Genomic DNA, 17,028 nt, shown 5'->3' on the forward strand with positions numbered 1-17,028 from the left:
GGCGGGGCATGGCTGTTCCCCGACCCCTGCAGGCTGCAGCCTTCTGCTGTCCTCCCCACTGTTTTCCCATCTGTCTCTCTCCTTTCCTCACATCCTCTCCCTGCCCCAGCAGCCCATCCTCTCTCCTGCTGCTTCCCTGCCTGTTCTATGCTTCTCTGCTTTCCTGGCTATTCCCACAGCCTCGCTGGATGGCTGGCTTGCTCCCAAGCCCAAGCACACTGCATGGTGCCTAGGACCTGCCTCTGCCAGTGAAGGGAGGCTGCCTGTGCTCCACCTCTTCCCCCCAGTGGCTACCACCAGCAGACCTAGGCCTGGATCTCTGTCCCCCTCCACCTTCCACCCCTCAAACAAAGGAGGCATAGCAGCAGAGGCAGGTGGGATGGGAAGTGGCTGTTTCCAGGCATCACTGAGCCAGGGTGGGGCAGAGGCTGCTCTAACATGGTCACAGAAAGCCTCTAGCCCTGGAGCCTACCTCTTTTCATTTGGCCCAAGCTCTACTCAGGCCCTAGGAGGCAGAAGCAGGCTGTGGAGTTACCCAAGCCCTAGGTAGAGGCATAGCCTCACCCCTGCTCCACAGGACCCCAGGGCCCTAGTGCCCCAGCACACAAGCAAGATGGTGTCTCGATCCTCCTCCCTGGGCCTGGTGCAAGAGGCAAAGGAACTCCTCTGGCCTTGTGGCCTCAGGACTGCTTCCAGCCAAGACAGAAAATTAAATAACACTATTCCCGGGCCTCTTCTGGCTGACGCAGTAAAGCTTTGACTTTCTTTTCTATTCTTCCTGATTCCCTGGGTCTGGCACCTGCTCAGGAACAGCCATGAGCTCACACACACACCTATACTCATGTGCACACAACCATGCACCCCATGCACGTATCTGTGCACACAGCAGGCTTCATTATGCAGCCACCCACGGACCTGGACACAGACATAGCTATGTGTGTGTAAATGCAGTATAGACATGTACACACACCTACACAGAGAACACACACATCCCCACCCTGCCATCTCCCACCCTTGTTCTCCTCTCATGCTCCAGCTGTCTTCCTCCTCCTGCTCAGGTCCTTCATGGCCCCTGATCCAGCCTCCTGCCTCCCCTGCCCCAGGCCCTCAGTGAGCTCCTCTGCAACCTCACCCAGCCTAACGCATGCTCCTAAATATGGTGAGCCTGCAATTTCTAGTGTGGCAAAACTTCTGATCACTCTGCAAGGTTTCTTGGATTTGGGATGGGAAGAGATGAAATAACTCTGTTTCTTAGATACAGATAAAGTAATAATATAATATAATAATAAAATAACCTGAAGTCCAGGGAGCAGGAGTTATATCTCACCTCAAGGAATAGAAACGTATGTTGCTCCCCTTTTGTCTGCTTAGCACTCTGACTTTACCAAAGCAAAGGCCGAGGGTTAGGAGCATCACTTGCTATTCTTGGCACCCAGTTCTCATGACCATCCCTTGTTTGCCTAGGAATCCTGAGTACGCTAGGGAAGTGGAGTCAAGGGGAGTTAACTCAGGGAAGACTGGCACTGACTTGTGACTCTGACATTGTTCAATTGACTTTTCACAGGGGCCCTGCCACGGTGGACCACATGGTCATGGCCCAGGGCATCCTCCAGGTCACCCTGGCCATGGCCCAGGGCCCCACTGTCCACCCCCTCACCATGGCCCAGGGCCCCATTGTCCACCCCCTCACCAGGGCCCAGGGCCCCATTGTCCCCCGCCGGGACATGGCCCAGGGCCGCATGGTCCAGCCCCAGGACATGGCCCAGGGCACTGTGGCCCCCACCCTGGACCACATCACTGAGAAGGAAGAAGAGACCCAAGATGGGAAGCCTGAGTGAACTGCCCTGCTGACTTGGCATGGCCAGGAACCAGAATCTTCTTCTCCTAATAAACAGCCTCCTGGAAGCCACATTCTATTCTTTACAGAGCATGTCTTCATTCACATACAACCTGGTGTTCAGGGGGCCTGGTTGTCTCTCAGTTCCCTAGTTGTGACAAGGGGGCACTTAGCCTGCCATTCTCAGAAGCATGGCTCACTGCTGCTCATATATGGCAGTAGTAGGTGACCTCTGCTTTGCTTTTCACTCCCACCTCCTCCCATCATGGGGCCTCAAGCGTGGCCTCATCCCCTCAACCCCATCGAGTACACCTAGATGGGGTGGCCTTCCAACGTTCCAGCTTACATACCTCACTCTACAGATCAGAAGTCTCAATGGCTCCCCACTGTCCAGATGGATTTCTCACCATTCCCTGGAAATACATTGAACTTTCCACCCTCCATTACGTTCTTTCCACAAAGTTACACCCTGCCCTACAGCCCAGGTCACCAGTGCCTTCCCTGTCTCCTGTTTCCACATTTTCAAAGCCTAGTCGTCCTTCCAATCCAGCTGAAGCTCCACCATCTCCACAATGCCTTCCCTAAGGCATATTAGAAAGAGAGAGGTCCTCTCTGCTTGCACACTGTCCCCTTCTCCACAGCAAGCTGCAGAGGCCCATCTCATGGGCCTGCCCATACCCTGCCCATTTGGGACCAGTTTATGGGCTACCCTTTATCTCTCCAGCAAAACTGTATCCTATTCAGGGAAGACTCATCACCTCTACACCTCTAGATTCTCCCACCCCATCCCTTAAGACCTGTGCCGTGGGTAGACTGGCACTGACACACATTTTAGGGACAGAGTCCAAACGCTGCTGGGTTCTGACTCTCTCCCCAGCCCTATGCCTTCAGCCAACGCACCTCCCTGCCCCTGCAGCCAGGCCCTCAACAGCCTGCTTGCTGTGAAACCCTTTCTACCTATCCAAATCCCAACACATCCGGGGCCCTCTCCACTCCCCAACCGCCAGGCCTCTCACACTGCCCATGTCTATTCCAGTTTTGCCACAGTCCCCTAGCCAGGCCCATCACGCCCCAATGCTCTGTTCTTCCCTTTCTCACAGCTACTCCCTGATGTGGGAGCCGGCAAGTGCCCTGCAGTGGGTGGCTACTGGGACCCTCCCAGGCTGATGTGGGGGGTACGGGTGACTGTAAGAAAAGGAACTGGACGGAGGTGGTCTGAGCGTCTCCTGCCTTCTTCCTCCGCCATACTCTGCACTTGAATAACAGACTCTGGGCTCCACCTCTGAGGGGCTCACAGCCAGGTCAAGGTCCGGGTCCAGACGCATGGGAAGAAAGACCCAATATGAGCAGACGCCTGGCCCCCCTGGGGAGGAGAGGAGGGCGCTGAGGGAGCCGAGAGGAATGTGGGACTAAAGTCGTCCGACCTCTCCTCCGGACCTCTCAGCCTCCAGCGCCGGGAAGTGCGGGCGTGGAGACGCGCCCTTTCCCAGTGAGGAGTCTGCGTTTCAATTCGTGAGGAGCTGTGCTTGGGCCGCGCTCCCTGGCACCTTAGGGGGACACCGAGGCCCCTAGGAAGGGCCAGATGGCCAGAAGCTTAGGGCAGCTGTCAGACCCTAGCAGGGTGGCGGAGCCCAGGCCACCAGACCCGCGCTGATGAAGACAGCCAGCCTCCGGCTGAGCGCCGCGGCGCCCCAGCAAGCCTCGGTCCCCGCCCCTCGGCGCCGCGCCTATTGGCTGGGCTCCTCCTCGGCCCCGCCCAGCGACCGGGCCGCTTCGTGCAGACGCATGCGCACCAGCCTGCCTTTACCGCCACCACCACAGTCGCTGTGGCCGTGTCTTCAGCACCAGGGCCCGGACAGCGGCGCCGCCCACGGGAATGGACCGTGGTAGCACCAGCAGCTGCAACAGCAGTCTGGTTCCCAGCCGGGGTCTGGAAGGCGATCAAGGGCCCGACAGGGAGCCCTTGGCTCCAGATGGCAGCTGCCCGGACAGGTAGGGCGGACTGCTCCGCAGACCCAGCTAACAGACCTTCACAGGACCCCCGCCCCAGGTATCCCCAGTGGCTGCCATATGTCGCCCCATTCATTTCTCAGCCCCTCCCAGAGGCCCTTCTCGGGTCCCAGCCTCCCGGGCCCTCTTGCCACGCCCTCATCCTGCCCGGTCAAATTCCTCGCTCCCCGACACCCCCTAGTGTCAGCCCCCATGGCCCTCACCGCTTGGGGGACCTGCCCCACCCACTGTTCCTACATCTCCTCTAAGGCCCAAATTCCCCACTGTCCCCAACCCGTCCTCCCATCCCCCGCTCCTCTATCCTGCCGAGCCCCTCCCTCTAGGCCCTGCCCCTGCCTCTTCTCCAGAAGCACCAATTGCGCAGCAATCTCAGTCTGGATTTCTGCATGTCAGTGTGCAGGAGGGTGCCCGTGGACTTGGACGGGAGGCTTGTCAAGGCGGGTATCCTGGGGAAGGCTGACACTCTGCAGCCACGTTAGGAACTGTCTTTGTCCCTCAGTGTCAGTCGATTTCCTGCCTTGTATTGCCCCCAGCTGTGTATGTGTGTGTTCAGGTCCCCTGGTGTGGCAGCCATTGGCACTCTCTAGAGCCGCTAAGGTGGACAGGCTCTAAGCCTCAGGCCACTGATCTGTACCACCTCTGAAGTAGCCCCAGGCTGGTGGGACAGGATGGACACCTTCCTGCTGAGGGCCCAGATTTCCCTGCCTCTCCTCTCTCTTCCTCCATGGTATGTGTGAGGGAACAGCCCAGCCAGTTTGCAATATGGCGAAATTTCTGTGCCCTGGCTGGCTCTGCTGCCCCCAGAATCCCTCCTCTGACATGACGCTGCCTCTCTCCTGCCTGGACTGAAGGAAGAGGCATTCATGGGTAGCAAAAAGCAGGGGTAGACATTGTCTCCAGACTGTGCCAGTTAAAATGTACATTCTGTACCTCAACAGGAGCAAAAATCCCCATGAGTGGAGAGAAATGTTTTCTTCTCTCTGTTGTTAACACATCAGCCTGGACAGATTTAGTCACCTTTCACTCTGAAAGGCACAGAGCCTTCTTCAAGAGGGTGAGACACAGGCTGGGTATGTTCCCCAGACCAGGGGCCTTCCTGGAACTATGTCCTGACCAAAGAAGCCAGCCATGGAGAAGTGACAGGGCAGGGCAGGGCAGAGGCCTGGGGCCAGGAGCAGCCCTAGAAGGGGCCAGAGAGTCATTTGCTGTCTTGGATATCTTGCCAAGGGTCAGCCCTGTCAGCTCATTTCCCCTGAACATAGGATCATTTCCTCTATTCCAGAAACTCCCTGGGTCCTCTGGCCCCTCTCTGTACTTGTCCAGAGACCATGGACACTTACCAGGCATAGGGCCTTGCCTATGCAATTCAACAAAGAAGCACAAATATGCTCCTGCTGAGCTAAGTAGCACACTGGGTACAGATACACAGTGAATAAGACAAGATACACACGGTCCTTTACAAATGCATGGACCACAGAGAAATCTGAAATAGTTAATTCTTGGTGGTTTTGAATTTACCTTTTTATTTTCCTGGTGGTGTCAGCTGCTTCCCAGTTGGTCCTGTCCATTCTGTGGGATCACGCAGATGTCCATGTGGCTGTGTGTCCGTGGGCTTGGGAGCATTATTAATGCCCATTTTGGGCCTCCCAAGTTGGGGATCTGTGTCTGGGCCCCTGTCAGCCAGGCAGTCTTGAGTGAGACCTGTGTCACCACTTTCCATTCCCCTTGCCTCCCTGCCCAGGCAGGCTGTCCAGGAAGTTACTTATCCCAGTCAGGGCCATGCAACTGAGAGGGTGAGAATGAAAGCCCGTTGGGAAAGGGAGGCCTGGGATACTTAACTTCTATTATTACTGGGTCTCCTGAGAGCACAGGACAGCAGGAGCTGGCAGGAGAAAGCTTTTATTCTGAGAAGAGTGGGGTTTGGCTCTTCTCATTGGGAGGGTTGAGACAAAGGCCTGGCTCTACTTTAGTCAGAATGTGGAGGACTTCAAATTCTGCCACGTTGATAGTGGTGGGCACATTCAAAAAGGGTGAGATTGGGGGCAGCTGACCCTGGGTCCCTGGAGATAAACAGTGTGGGTCAAAGGGAAGGACCTGGGGCCAGGGAGACCACAGTAGATGCCAACCAGTGGTGGAGGCTAGAATTCTCCTTGAACAGGAGCCAACTAAGAAAGGAGTTTGGTAGACTGGTAAAGGAACAGGTTTCCCATTGTCCTCCAGCACGCCCTGGAGTGCTGGCTTCCCTCAGTGCACAAGAAACTGACACTCCAAGGGGGGTCCTGGCTGCTAGAACAAGCCCAATGCTCCATTCTCGAAGGCCATGGACAGCTGTAACAGGACCCTCACCTCCACCTAGGCTGCCCCACTCTCCTGAGCCCTGGAAGGCAGGCCCTGCTCTAAAGAGGGAGACCAAGGCTGATGGGTCATCCTCATGCCTTCAGGACCCATTCGAGAGCAAGCACATGGCTGAGCAATGATAGGTGCTCAAAAAAGACTTGCAGAATTAAAAATCTTAAAGAAGTAGATGTCCACACTTACACACGTACCTCAGGGCATTTATCCAGCTCCTCTTTGGGTCACAAGGACTGGCCTACAGGGTCTTTTGTCTGCCAGCACCCTGGTTGCTTATATCATTAACTTTATTGAGTCATCTGAGGTCTTGCTTTAGAACAATTTGGCCAAATTCCTACTTCTCTAAATATTGACTTGGTAAAAAAGTAAATATCAGTGATTTAAATCATGAAATCAAATTTTGATGTAGCTTTTGGATAACACAAAAGGAAGTATTTCTGTATGTAGTAGGATTCTCAAGGTGTGAGAAGTTCTAAACTGGAGATATATTATCTGAGGTGCCAAAAGAGGGCAAATTATAAATAAAAATATATGTCTTACAGTGTGTGTTCCCTGCAGCACTGAGTGTGGAAAGGGGCAGGACAGCAAACGTGTCTTCCACATCTCAGGCTCCAAGCCAGGCACCTCACATATGTCATATCAGTTAGTTGCCATACCAAACTAAGAGGTGGGCATTATCATCATATCCGACATAGACAAGGATGCCAATGTTGCGAGAATTGTGCATTTTCCTAACGTCCTAGAACCCAAGGGTGCTGGAGCCAGGAGCCCACCTCCACTGCTCCCCGAGTTTATCTGCAGCCTGAGGTCAAACTCTCCTGGACTGCTGGGATGTCCAGCCATCCTTCTGGGAAGAAGAGCAAGAGCTTGTCTATTCTTTCCAAGTCTTCTACTTGGTCTCAGGGAAGAAGTAAGCCTCCATGGGCAGTGCCTATCTGCCACCAACGCTCATCCCCTGTACCAGTGCTGCCACCAGGACTGGAAGCCATCGCTTGCTCTGCATAGATCTGGCTCTCCCATCGGAGCTATGTAAACTCTGGTGGACAAGTGAGACAGTCTAAATGTCAGAGGGAAGGAGACATGGCTCTGTCAGGGCTGCCCACCCCTCAACTCCTTTGGGAACCTCCCATTGCTGTCAGGCATTCTGTTCTGTGGCCATCTTTTCCTGTCCTTGGTTTGGCAGTCCTGCCACTGGGGTGGGACTCCACCTCCTCCTACACCCGAGGAGTGGGACTGCTCCATGCAGAGTGTTGCCCTGATGAGTAATTTGGGAGAGAAATGTATTGCTACCTCCTCCTGGTACATTTCTTGAGGCGTCCCAACTCCCTTTCCCAGCTGTACATGTAATTGCAAAACAAACCTTCTGTTCTATGCATGGCCCATGACAGAGTTGGTAGAAGGGCAGCAGTTGCCTCTGCAAACTTTCTCTGACTACCTCCACTGCTGTCAAAGTTGGGCCCCTTTGGGCTCCCTCAGCACTCTGTGACTTCCTCTCTCACAGCATTCAATATGCAGTACTGCCCACATCTCCCAACTGCTGTGAGTGCCCAGAGGGCATGGACTGGGTCTTATCCTAGCACCGCTATCAGCCAGTGCAGCCAGTCTAGCTCTCATTCACCAAATATTTCCAAGGCACCTTTTGTGTGCAAGGCACTGTTCAAGGCACTGGGGATATGGAGATGAACAAATGCACCAGGCCCCTGTTCTCCTGGCACTCACATTCCGTATGAAAGACAGCCAATAAACATGACAATTATAGAACATAATATGCAGTTGCAGCAAATGCTCTGAAAAAAATATAAAGCAGCGTAAGGAGATAGAGAGCTGGCGGGTGACTATTTCAGAGATAGTAGTCAGGGAAGGATTCTCTAAGGAGGTCATAGTTGAACCATGACCAGAATCAAAAAGAAGGCCATGGGCTAGGTACAGTGGCTCATGCCTATAATCCTAGCACTTTGGGAAGCTGAGGCAAGAGGATTGTTTGAGCCCAGGAGTTCAAGACCAGCCTGAGCACCACAGCAAGACCCCATCTCTAGAAAAATTAGAAAAATTAGCAGGCATGGTGGTACGCACCTGTACCTCCTAGCTACTCAGGAGGCTGAAGCAGGAGGATTGCTTGACCTGGGACTTTGAAGTTGCAGTAAGCTATGATGACACCACTCCTCTCTAGACATGGCAACAGAGTAAGGCCCTATCTCAAAAAAAAAAAAAAGCAATTATCTGGAGGAGGAGCATCCCAGGCAGAGGGAAGAAGAGAAAGTCCAAAGGCTGTAAGATGGGAACAAGGGTGCAGCAGGTATGTAGTAGATGTCCGTCAAGAGAATGAACAGGCTAAGCGTGGTAGCTCCTAGCACTCTGGGAGGCCGAGGTGGGAGGATCGCTTGAGGTCAGGAGTTGAAGACCAGCCTGAGGAAGAGTGAGACCCTCGTCTCTACTAAAAATAGAAAGAAATGATTTGGACAGCTAAAAATATATATAGAAAAAAAATTAGCGGGGCATGGTGGCGCATGCCTGTAGTCCCAGCTACTCGGGAGGCTGAGGCAGTAGGATCACTTAAGCCCAGGAGTTTGAGGTTGCTGTGAGCCAGACTGATGGCATGGCACTCTAGCCCGGGCAACAGAGTGAGACTCTGTCTCAAAAAAAAAAAGAGAGAGAGAGAGAGAGAATGAACAGATGACTGCAACAGCAGGAGCTAAGGGCTATAAGTCCGAAGAACTAGGTGCAAGGTCCAGTTCTTTACCTCTCAGTGAACCTGTTTTCAAATCTATAAAATAAGGAAAACACTTCCCTTCTAGGGTTTGTGTAAGGAGTAAATAGGATCATATATGTAAAAGCATATTCAGTGTCTAGCACAGGGCCTGGCATGTAGCAAGCTGCCAATAATGTTTTCTGAGAGCATAGATAGATGGGTGAAAGAGAATGGACTCCAAGAGGTAGGCTGAGGGTGCAGACTTTGAGCCCTCACCCTCCTCATCTCTCCCCCAGGACTACTAATAAATCAACCCTGAGCCCTATGGCCTTGTCTTGTCTTACTGAACAATGCTGGGGCATGGGATGGCCCACCACTGTCCCCCACCCCAATCTTCCCTGCCTCCTCTCTTCCTAGCACCCAGACCAAGGCTGTGGCCCCTGAGGCAAGCCCAGAAAGAAGCTGCTCCCTCCACAGCTGCCCCCTTGAGGACCCTTCCAGCTCTTCGGGACCCCCACCAACAACTTCCACCCTCCAGCCTGTGGGTCTGTCCAGCCCCTTGGCCCCTGCCCACTTCACCTATTCCCAGACACCACAGGAATACCAGGGGAGCAATTCCCTCCCAGGACATGGGGATCAGGCAGCTCTGTGCTCCCATGGTTCCAGCTTCAGCCCTTCCCCAGCCCCCTCACAGCGAGATGGGGCCTGGAAGCCACCCTCTGTGCAGCAGCATGTGGTCAGCGTCAGGTAAGGAGGGGTCCAGCAGCCTGTCAGCTGCCACTGGAAATGGGGCAGGGCTTAAAAGTGGGGCAGACCCCGGGGCTCTGGACTCCTTGCTTAGGAAGCAGCCTGGATGTCCTCTGTCCGGATGGAGTAGGAAGTAAGGACTAGAACGCTGAAGCGGGAAAGCCCTAAAAGGGTTAATACCATCTTCCTCCATCCCTCACCTGCCCACTCCTTCCCCCCCAAACCCCTGCCCCACAAGAGGACTCTGGCAATCAAGTGTCTTTTCTTCTCTTCCACAGGCAGGAACGGGCCTTCCGGATGCCAAAGAGGTAGGACTGGGCCTTCCTTGGACCTCTATAGGTGACCAGACTGGTGGCCAGTTTAGCCCTACTCCATGTGTTCTCTGCTCTATCTGCTCTACCCCCCCTTTCTTGGTGGACCCTAAGCTCACCAGGTCCCTGCTACCGCACCCAACACCAACTCATATGGGCTCCCTCCCTCTTTCCCAGCTATGCCCAGCTGATTGCTGAGTGGCCAGTGGCCATGCTGCTGCTGTGTCTGGTTGTCGTCCTCTTCTGCACCCTGGCTGGACTGTTGGGGGGCCAGTTGCCCAACTTCTCCAAGCCTTTGCTGGTGAGGGGCCAAGGGGAGGGAGGGGACCCCCAGACCTGGCCACCTCAGCTCATTCTGAGACAGAGAGTTGGAGTGGCCTAGCTGGGGGCAGGGTAGCAATGGGGGCACTTAACCCCCAGAGAGAGTTGGGGAGGTGGTATAGAGGTAATACTGACATCTACAGTCCAGGCACGTGGGCTGGCCCTCCCGCTCCAAGGAATCAAAGGGGCAGAGCTGAGAAGGGCCCAGATGGACAACTCCTCCCCTGCCCACCTGCTCTTCTCCACCCTCCTCCCTGCAGGGCTTTGAGCCTCGGGACACAGACATTGGGCGTAAGCTAGTGGTCTGGAGAGCACTGCAGGCCCTTACAGGCCCCAGGAAGCTGCTTTCCCTTTCCCCAGAACTTGAGCTCAACAGGTAACAGGTTCTCATCTTTCCACTCTGGGTGGGAAAGGGAAGAAGAACAAGATCTCCAGGGAGGGGACGCTGGGTGACCTCCCCCAAGGCAAGTCAGAGGGGCTTGTTGGGGCTCCTGGGGGAGCAGTCTCTGGCCTCCTCTGAGCCCTCCACCCCTAATTGTGCCTGGCATAGATATTCTCTTTACCTCAGCTCAAGCTCCCACACCTCTCTGAGCCCCACACCCTGGGACAGTGCCCAGGAGGGCGTTGTCCGGCCTCGGAGGATGGTGGAACCCGTGGAGGACAAAGGGCAGGAGAGCTTCTTCTGTGGCCCCCCTGGTAAGCTGCAGCCTGGCCAGCTCCTGACTTTAATGGTATTCCTTACCCCACCTAGCAGGACAGGCAGGCCCAGAAGAAATTGGGCAGACAGAAAGGGAAGGTGGTCAGCTGACCAAGTTCACACCAAGGAAGTTGGGTTACAGCTGGGAAGATGAGGCAGGTCTTGGGTGCTCCAGCCAGGTAGGGTCAAGCTGCGGGGGTGAGGGGCACAGGGGCAGGATCAGGCAGCCAAGCACAGGTTTGAGGCTCCTGAGAACCTGAACCTTATATAACCCTGGATAAGCATCTTTCCTTTGGTGGGCCCAGGACCTGGGGCCAAAGGGCTGAGCTCCAAGGGTGTGTGTTGCAGAGAAGAGCTACGCACAGCTGGTGTTCATGTCCACCTCAGAGGGCAGCCTGTGGAACGTGCATGCCATCCATTCCATGTGTCGCATGGAACAGGATCAGGTGAGCTGGCCGGGGAGGTGTCAGGGGATTGGGAGGAACTAAATAAACCAGGGACCTGATCCCAAGGAAATACATCTGACCCAGGACTGCCAGGTGGACTGGGGAAGAGCGTTCCCCACTTAGAAAATTATTCCAAGCCTGCGAGAGGCTCCAGGTTGGGGCTGGGAAAAGAAGAGTGGGCTGTTTTCAGAAGAGCCAAGATACAAGTGCTGGAAGAGAGCCCATGCAGAGCCTGGGGATTTCCAAAAGGTTCTAAAAAGGGGCCTCTAGAGCTGTTGAGAAGGCCCTGGCCCAGGGAGCAGAGACTGAGCTCAAAGGCCCCAGCCTCCATCAACCCAAGCATTGCTAATTCAATTATGCTCACTGGAGAACTATATCCAATAACATCTGAAGAAAGGTTTGCTGCTAAAAACAGTGTGAAAACCACTCAGTAGCCCAAGCCCCCCACTTCACATGAGGATATCCAAGACATCAAAAGACACTGGTTAAGAACATGAGTTCTGGAGTTAGATGCCTAAATTTAAAGCTGGAGCTAAGGTTCCCTTTCTGTGTAATTTCTGGACATTTGGTTTTTGGTTTTTGTTTTAAGACAGGATCTCACTCTGTTGCCCCAGCTACAGTGCAGTGGCGTCAACCTAGCTCACTGCAACCTCAAACGTCTGGGCTCAAGTGATCCTCCTGCCTCAGCCTCCCAAGTAGCTGGGATTACAGGCATATGACCACCACGCCCAGATAATTTTCCTATTTTTTTTGTAGAGATGGGGTCTTGCTCTTGCTCAGGCTGGTCTCAAACTCCTGACCTCAAGCGATCCTACTGCCTCCCAAAGTGCTAGGATTATAGGTGTGAGCCACCATGCCCGCCCCAGACATGGTTTTTTTTTTTTTTAATTTTATTTATTTTTTTATTTTTTTTGAGACAGAGTTTTGCTCTGTTGCCTGGGCTAGAGTGCCGTGGCATCAGCCTAGCTCACAGCAACCTCAAACTGCTGGGTTCAAGCGATCCTACTGCCTCAGCCTCCCAAGTAGCCGGGACTACAGGCATGTGCCACCATGCCCAGCTAATTTTTTTTCTATATATATTTTTAGCTGTCCAGATAATTTCTTTCCATTTTTAGTAGAGACGGGGTCTCGCTCTTGCTCAGGCTGGTCTCAAACTCCTGACCTCGAGCGATCCTCTGGCCTCGGCCTCCCAGAGTGCTAGAATTACAGGCGTGAGCCACTGTGCCCAGCCCAGATATGTTTTTTAACCTCTCAGTGCCTCAGTCTTCATATATGCTAAATGGGGATTATAATGGTACTTTTCTCACAGGGATGTTGTAACCATTAAACAGGATAGAATTTGGGAAAATATAGCATGACTGGCAATAGTAATCTCTCAGTAAATGGTACTGTGTTGTCACCACGATCTCAGGCCCAAGGTCACACAGCCAGTTTGTGGCAGAGCAGGGCCTCTGACTCCTAGGCCAGTGCTCTCCATATTACATCAGCTGCTGTGGTGTCAACAGCAGGGAGGGAGAGAAGAGGAAGGATGAAGTCCGAAAAAGAAAAATCCTGGTCCCTAAGAGGGCTTGAGCAGCCCAGTGGACAGAGACAGGGGACTGAGGTTTGACAGTAACCCTAATTCTGCAATGTTTTAGCCCATGCATGGCCAAAACATTGGCTCAGTTTCCCCATTACTTGTTTCCATCTCCTTGGACCCTTGGCCCTGTTTTTTCTGTGGCTGCCACTTCCACTCCCACGCCTGGCTTAGGCAGTGCAGAGTGGGTGTATGTGACCTGCAGGGGCCCTTAGGGCAGGGCCTCTCAGGCTGAGGCCTTGGGCAGCATCCCTGAGGCTCCTCTTTGATGGAGTCAAAATGTAGCTGCTAGCACCTAGGCCAGGAGCCAAAGGCAGCTCTCAGACAAGCCAATTCCTCTGGGCTGTCAAGATCCCCCTCTGCCTCTGTCCTGCAGCCTGAAAGGAGGTGAGAGGGCCTCAGACAGAGCTGGGGAAACCTGAGTCCCTGAACTGCCCCTGAGCTCTCTTCTGCTGTGTGTATCCTACAGATCCGCTCCCATACCCACTTTGGGGCTCTGTGCCAGCGTACAGCAACCAACGAATGCTGCCCCAGCTGGTCCCTGGGCAACTATGTAGCGGTGCTCTCCAACCGTTCCTCCTGCTTCGACACTACCCAAGCTGACACAGACCGCATACTGGCCCTGCTTCGGGTCTGTGCAGTCTACTATCACCGAGGTGTCCTGGTGCCCTCTTGTCTGGGACCCAGGCAGGACAAGCCCCCACACTGTGCCCAGGTTCCCACCAAGTGCTCCCAGAGCAGTGCCATCTATGAACTCCTGCACTTTATGCTGGACAGGGACTTTCTGAGTCCCCAGACTGCTGACTACCAGGTGCCCTCCCTCAAGTTCAGCCTGCTCTTCCTGCCCACCCCAAAGGATGCTTCCATGTTGAGCATCTACCTGGACCAGCTAATCACTCCTGGGGTGCTCACTGACAACTACACTTCTGTCACCGGCATGGACCTGGGAGTCAAGGAGGAGCTGCTGAAGCACTACCTGGCCCAGGATACAGTGTACCCCTTGCTGGCCCTGGCTGCCATCTTCCTCGGCATCACCCTCTACCTGCGCTCAGTCTTCCTCGCGCTCATGATGCTGCTGGGGGTGCTGGGCTCCCTGCTGGTTGCCTTCTTTCTTTACCAAGTGGTCTTCCGCATGGCCTACTTCCCCTTCATCAATCTGGCGGCCCTCATCCTGCTCAGCAGCGTCTGCACCAACCACACGCTCATCTTCTTCGACCTATGGTGCCTCAGCAAGCGCCAGGTGCCCTCTGGGGGACTGGCGCAGCGCGTGGGCCGCACCATGCACCACTTTGGCTACCTGTTGCTGGTCTCCGGCCTCACCACGAGCGTGGCCTTCTACGCCAGCTACCTGAGCCGCCTGCCAGCAGTGCGGTGCTTAGCCCTCTACATGGGCACGGCTGTGCTGGCACATCTGGCGCTCACGCTGGCCTGGCTGCCCGCCTCCGCCGTGCTCCATGAGCGCTACCTGGTGGACGGCTGCGCGCAGGGTCCGTGGGGCAGCAGCGCGCCCGGGCGGCTGGCACTGGCGCTGCACCGGCGGCTCCGCGGCCTTCGGAGGGCCATAGCCATCACCTCGCGCCTGCTCTTCCAGCGTCTGCTGCCCTGTGGCGTCATCAAGTTCCGCTACATCTGGGTCTGCTGGTTCGCGGTGCTGGCGGCAGGGGGCGGCTACATCGCCGGCGTCAGCCCCCGCCTGCGGCTGCCTACTCTGCAACCCCCCGGCAGCCAGTTCTTCCGGCCTAGCCACCCCTTTGAGCGCTACGACGCGGAGTACCGCCTGCAGTTCCTGTTTGAACAGGTGTCTGGGGACGAGGGTGGCCACATGCCCGTAGTTTTGGTGTGGGGCATCCTGCCGGTGGACACTAGCGACCCCCTGGACCCTCGCAGCAACAGCTCTCTGGTGAGTGACCCTGCCTTCTCAGCCAGCAGCCCTGAGGCCCAGCGCTGGCTGCTGGCACTTTGCCACCACGCCCGAAATCAGAGCTTCTTTGGCATGCAGCCGGACGGCTGGCCCACGCTGTGTTTCATGGAGGCCTTGCAGCACTGGATGGAGAGCCCCGGCTGCTCCCGCCTGGGGCCTGACCTCTGCTGTGGCCACTCAGGCTTCCCCTGGGCCCCGCAGCTCTTCCTGCACTGCCTGAAGATGATGGCTCTGGAGCAAGGCCCCAATGGCACCCTTGACCTGGGACCCCGCTATGATACCCATGGCAGGCTGGCTGCCTTGGTCCTGCAATTCCAAACCAACTTCCAATATAGTCCAGACTACGGCCAGATCCATCACTTCTACGCTGAGGTCAGCCACTGGCTGGCCGCAGAGCTGGGCATGGCACCTCCAGGCCTCCACCGGGGTTGGTTCACTAGTCGTCTAGAGCTGTTCAGCCTGCAGCATAGCCTGACCACTGAGCCTCCTGTGGTTCTGGGCCTGGCTCTGGCGCTGGCCTTTGCCACACTGTTGCTGGGCACCTGGAATGTTCCACTCAGCCTCTTCTCCGTGGCAGCCGTGGCAGGCACTGTACTGCTCACCGTGGGACTCCTGGTTCTACTCGAGTGGCAGCTCAACACTGCTGAGACGCTCTTTCTTTCTGCCTCTGTGGGCCTCGCAGTGGACTTCACTGTCAACTACTGCATCTCCTATCACCTGTGCCCACACCCTGACCGCCTGAGCCGAGTGGCCTTCTCCCTGCGCCAGACCAGCTGCGCCACAGCAATGGGGGCTGGAGCCCTGTTTGCAGCTGGCGTGCTCATGCTGCCTGCCACAGTGCTGCTCTATCGCAAGCTGGGCATCATCCTCTTGATGGTCAAGTTCGTCAGCTGTGCCTTTGCCAGCTTCTTCTTCCAATCTCTGTGCTGTTTCTTTGGGCCAGAGAAGAACTGTGGGCAGATCCTCTGGCCCTGTGCCCACCTGCCATGGGACGCCAGTACTGGGGAGCCTGGGGAGGAGAAGGCAGGCCACCCACGACTAGGGCCAATAGGAGTAGTGCCTGGGTCCTGCTCAGAGCAATATGAGCTACAGCCCCTGGCACGACGCCGGAGCCCCAGCTTTGACACCAGCACAGCTACCAGCAAGCTGTCTCACCGACCCTCAGTACTCTCTGAGGACCTACAGCTGCATGATGGTCCCTGCTGCCCCCGGCCCCCGCCGACCCCTGCCTCCCCAAGGGAGCTGTTCCTGGACCACCAGGCAGTCTTCAGCCAGTGCCCAGCCCTGCAGACCTCCTCCCCCTATAAGCAGGCTGGCCCCAGCCCCAAAACCCGGGCCAGGCAGGACTCCCAAGGGCAGGAGGCTGAGCCCCTGCCGGCCTCACCAGAAGCCCCTGTCCACTCGCCCGAGCCCAAGGCTGCAGAGCTTCCTGATGGCCTCTGCTCCTCAGCCAGCACCCTGGAGGGGCTGAGCGTCTCCGATGAGACCTGCCTAAGCACCTCTGAGCCCAGTGCCCGTGTACCAGATTCCGTGGGTGCCTCCCCAGAGGACCTGGATGACACTGGGCAGCCAGTACCTGAGCGGGGCCAGATGAATGGGAAGCGGGAGACCCTGTGGCTGGCGCTGAAGGAGACGGTGTACGACCCATTATTGCCCACCTCCCACCAGAGCAGTTTGTCCTGGAAGGGCCATGGGGGGGTGGGGGATGGCAGCCCTGTGATGCTGCCCAACAGCCAGCCAGATCTGCCAGATGTCTGGCTGCGCAGGCCCAGTACCCACACTTCAGGCTACAGCAGCTGAGGGAGGCCAGACCCGGGCACGAACCTGCCAGATGCTCCAGCCTTGATCTGGCTGCTGCTTACTCCTCACATCTGGAGGATTCCATGGGGAGGGTCTTTGGAGGAGACTTGCTTGTGGCCTGCTGAGGGCTTGTCTGCCCCACAGTCCCAACCAAGACCCCTCCTCTAGAAAGGGGGAAGGCCAGAGGTATAGCTTCAGGTATTAGGGGAGGCTGACCTGACCCCCATCCCAAGTGACAAGTTCAGTGAGACTAACGGACCCCATCTTTGGGATCCCGTCAGGGTACCTCACTGACCAGAAGAGCCCTCAGGAATCTCTGCA

The 17,028-nt window shown here is 55.7% G+C and overlaps 1 protein-coding gene across 1 annotated transcript in view; it reads left to right on the forward strand.

Annotated features, from left to right (window-relative positions):
- Window positions 1–16,707, forward strand: part of DISP2 (dispatched RND transporter family member 2) — a 30,035-nt gene extending 13,328 nt beyond the window's left edge. The window contains exons 2-8 of the mRNA XM_045532997.1: window positions 9,306–9,635; window positions 9,914–9,943; window positions 10,124–10,247; window positions 10,528–10,643; window positions 10,836–10,963; window positions 11,313–11,410; window positions 13,456–16,707. Coding sequence (XP_045388953.1) covers window positions 9,306–9,635; window positions 9,914–9,943; window positions 10,124–10,247; window positions 10,528–10,643; window positions 10,836–10,963; window positions 11,313–11,410; window positions 13,456–16,707 — 4,078 coding nt within the window. The remainder of the gene's footprint in view (window positions 1–9,305; window positions 9,636–9,913; window positions 9,944–10,123; window positions 10,248–10,527; window positions 10,644–10,835; window positions 10,964–11,312; window positions 11,411–13,455) is intronic.
- The last annotated feature ends 321 nt before the right edge of the window (window positions 16,708–17,028 follow it).

Source organism: Lemur catta, chromosome 1, assembly GCF_020740605.2.
Source record: "Lemur catta isolate mLemCat1 chromosome 1, mLemCat1.pri, whole genome shotgun sequence".
In the NCBI taxonomy this organism is placed as follows: domain Eukaryota; kingdom Metazoa; phylum Chordata; class Mammalia; order Primates; family Lemuridae; genus Lemur; species Lemur catta.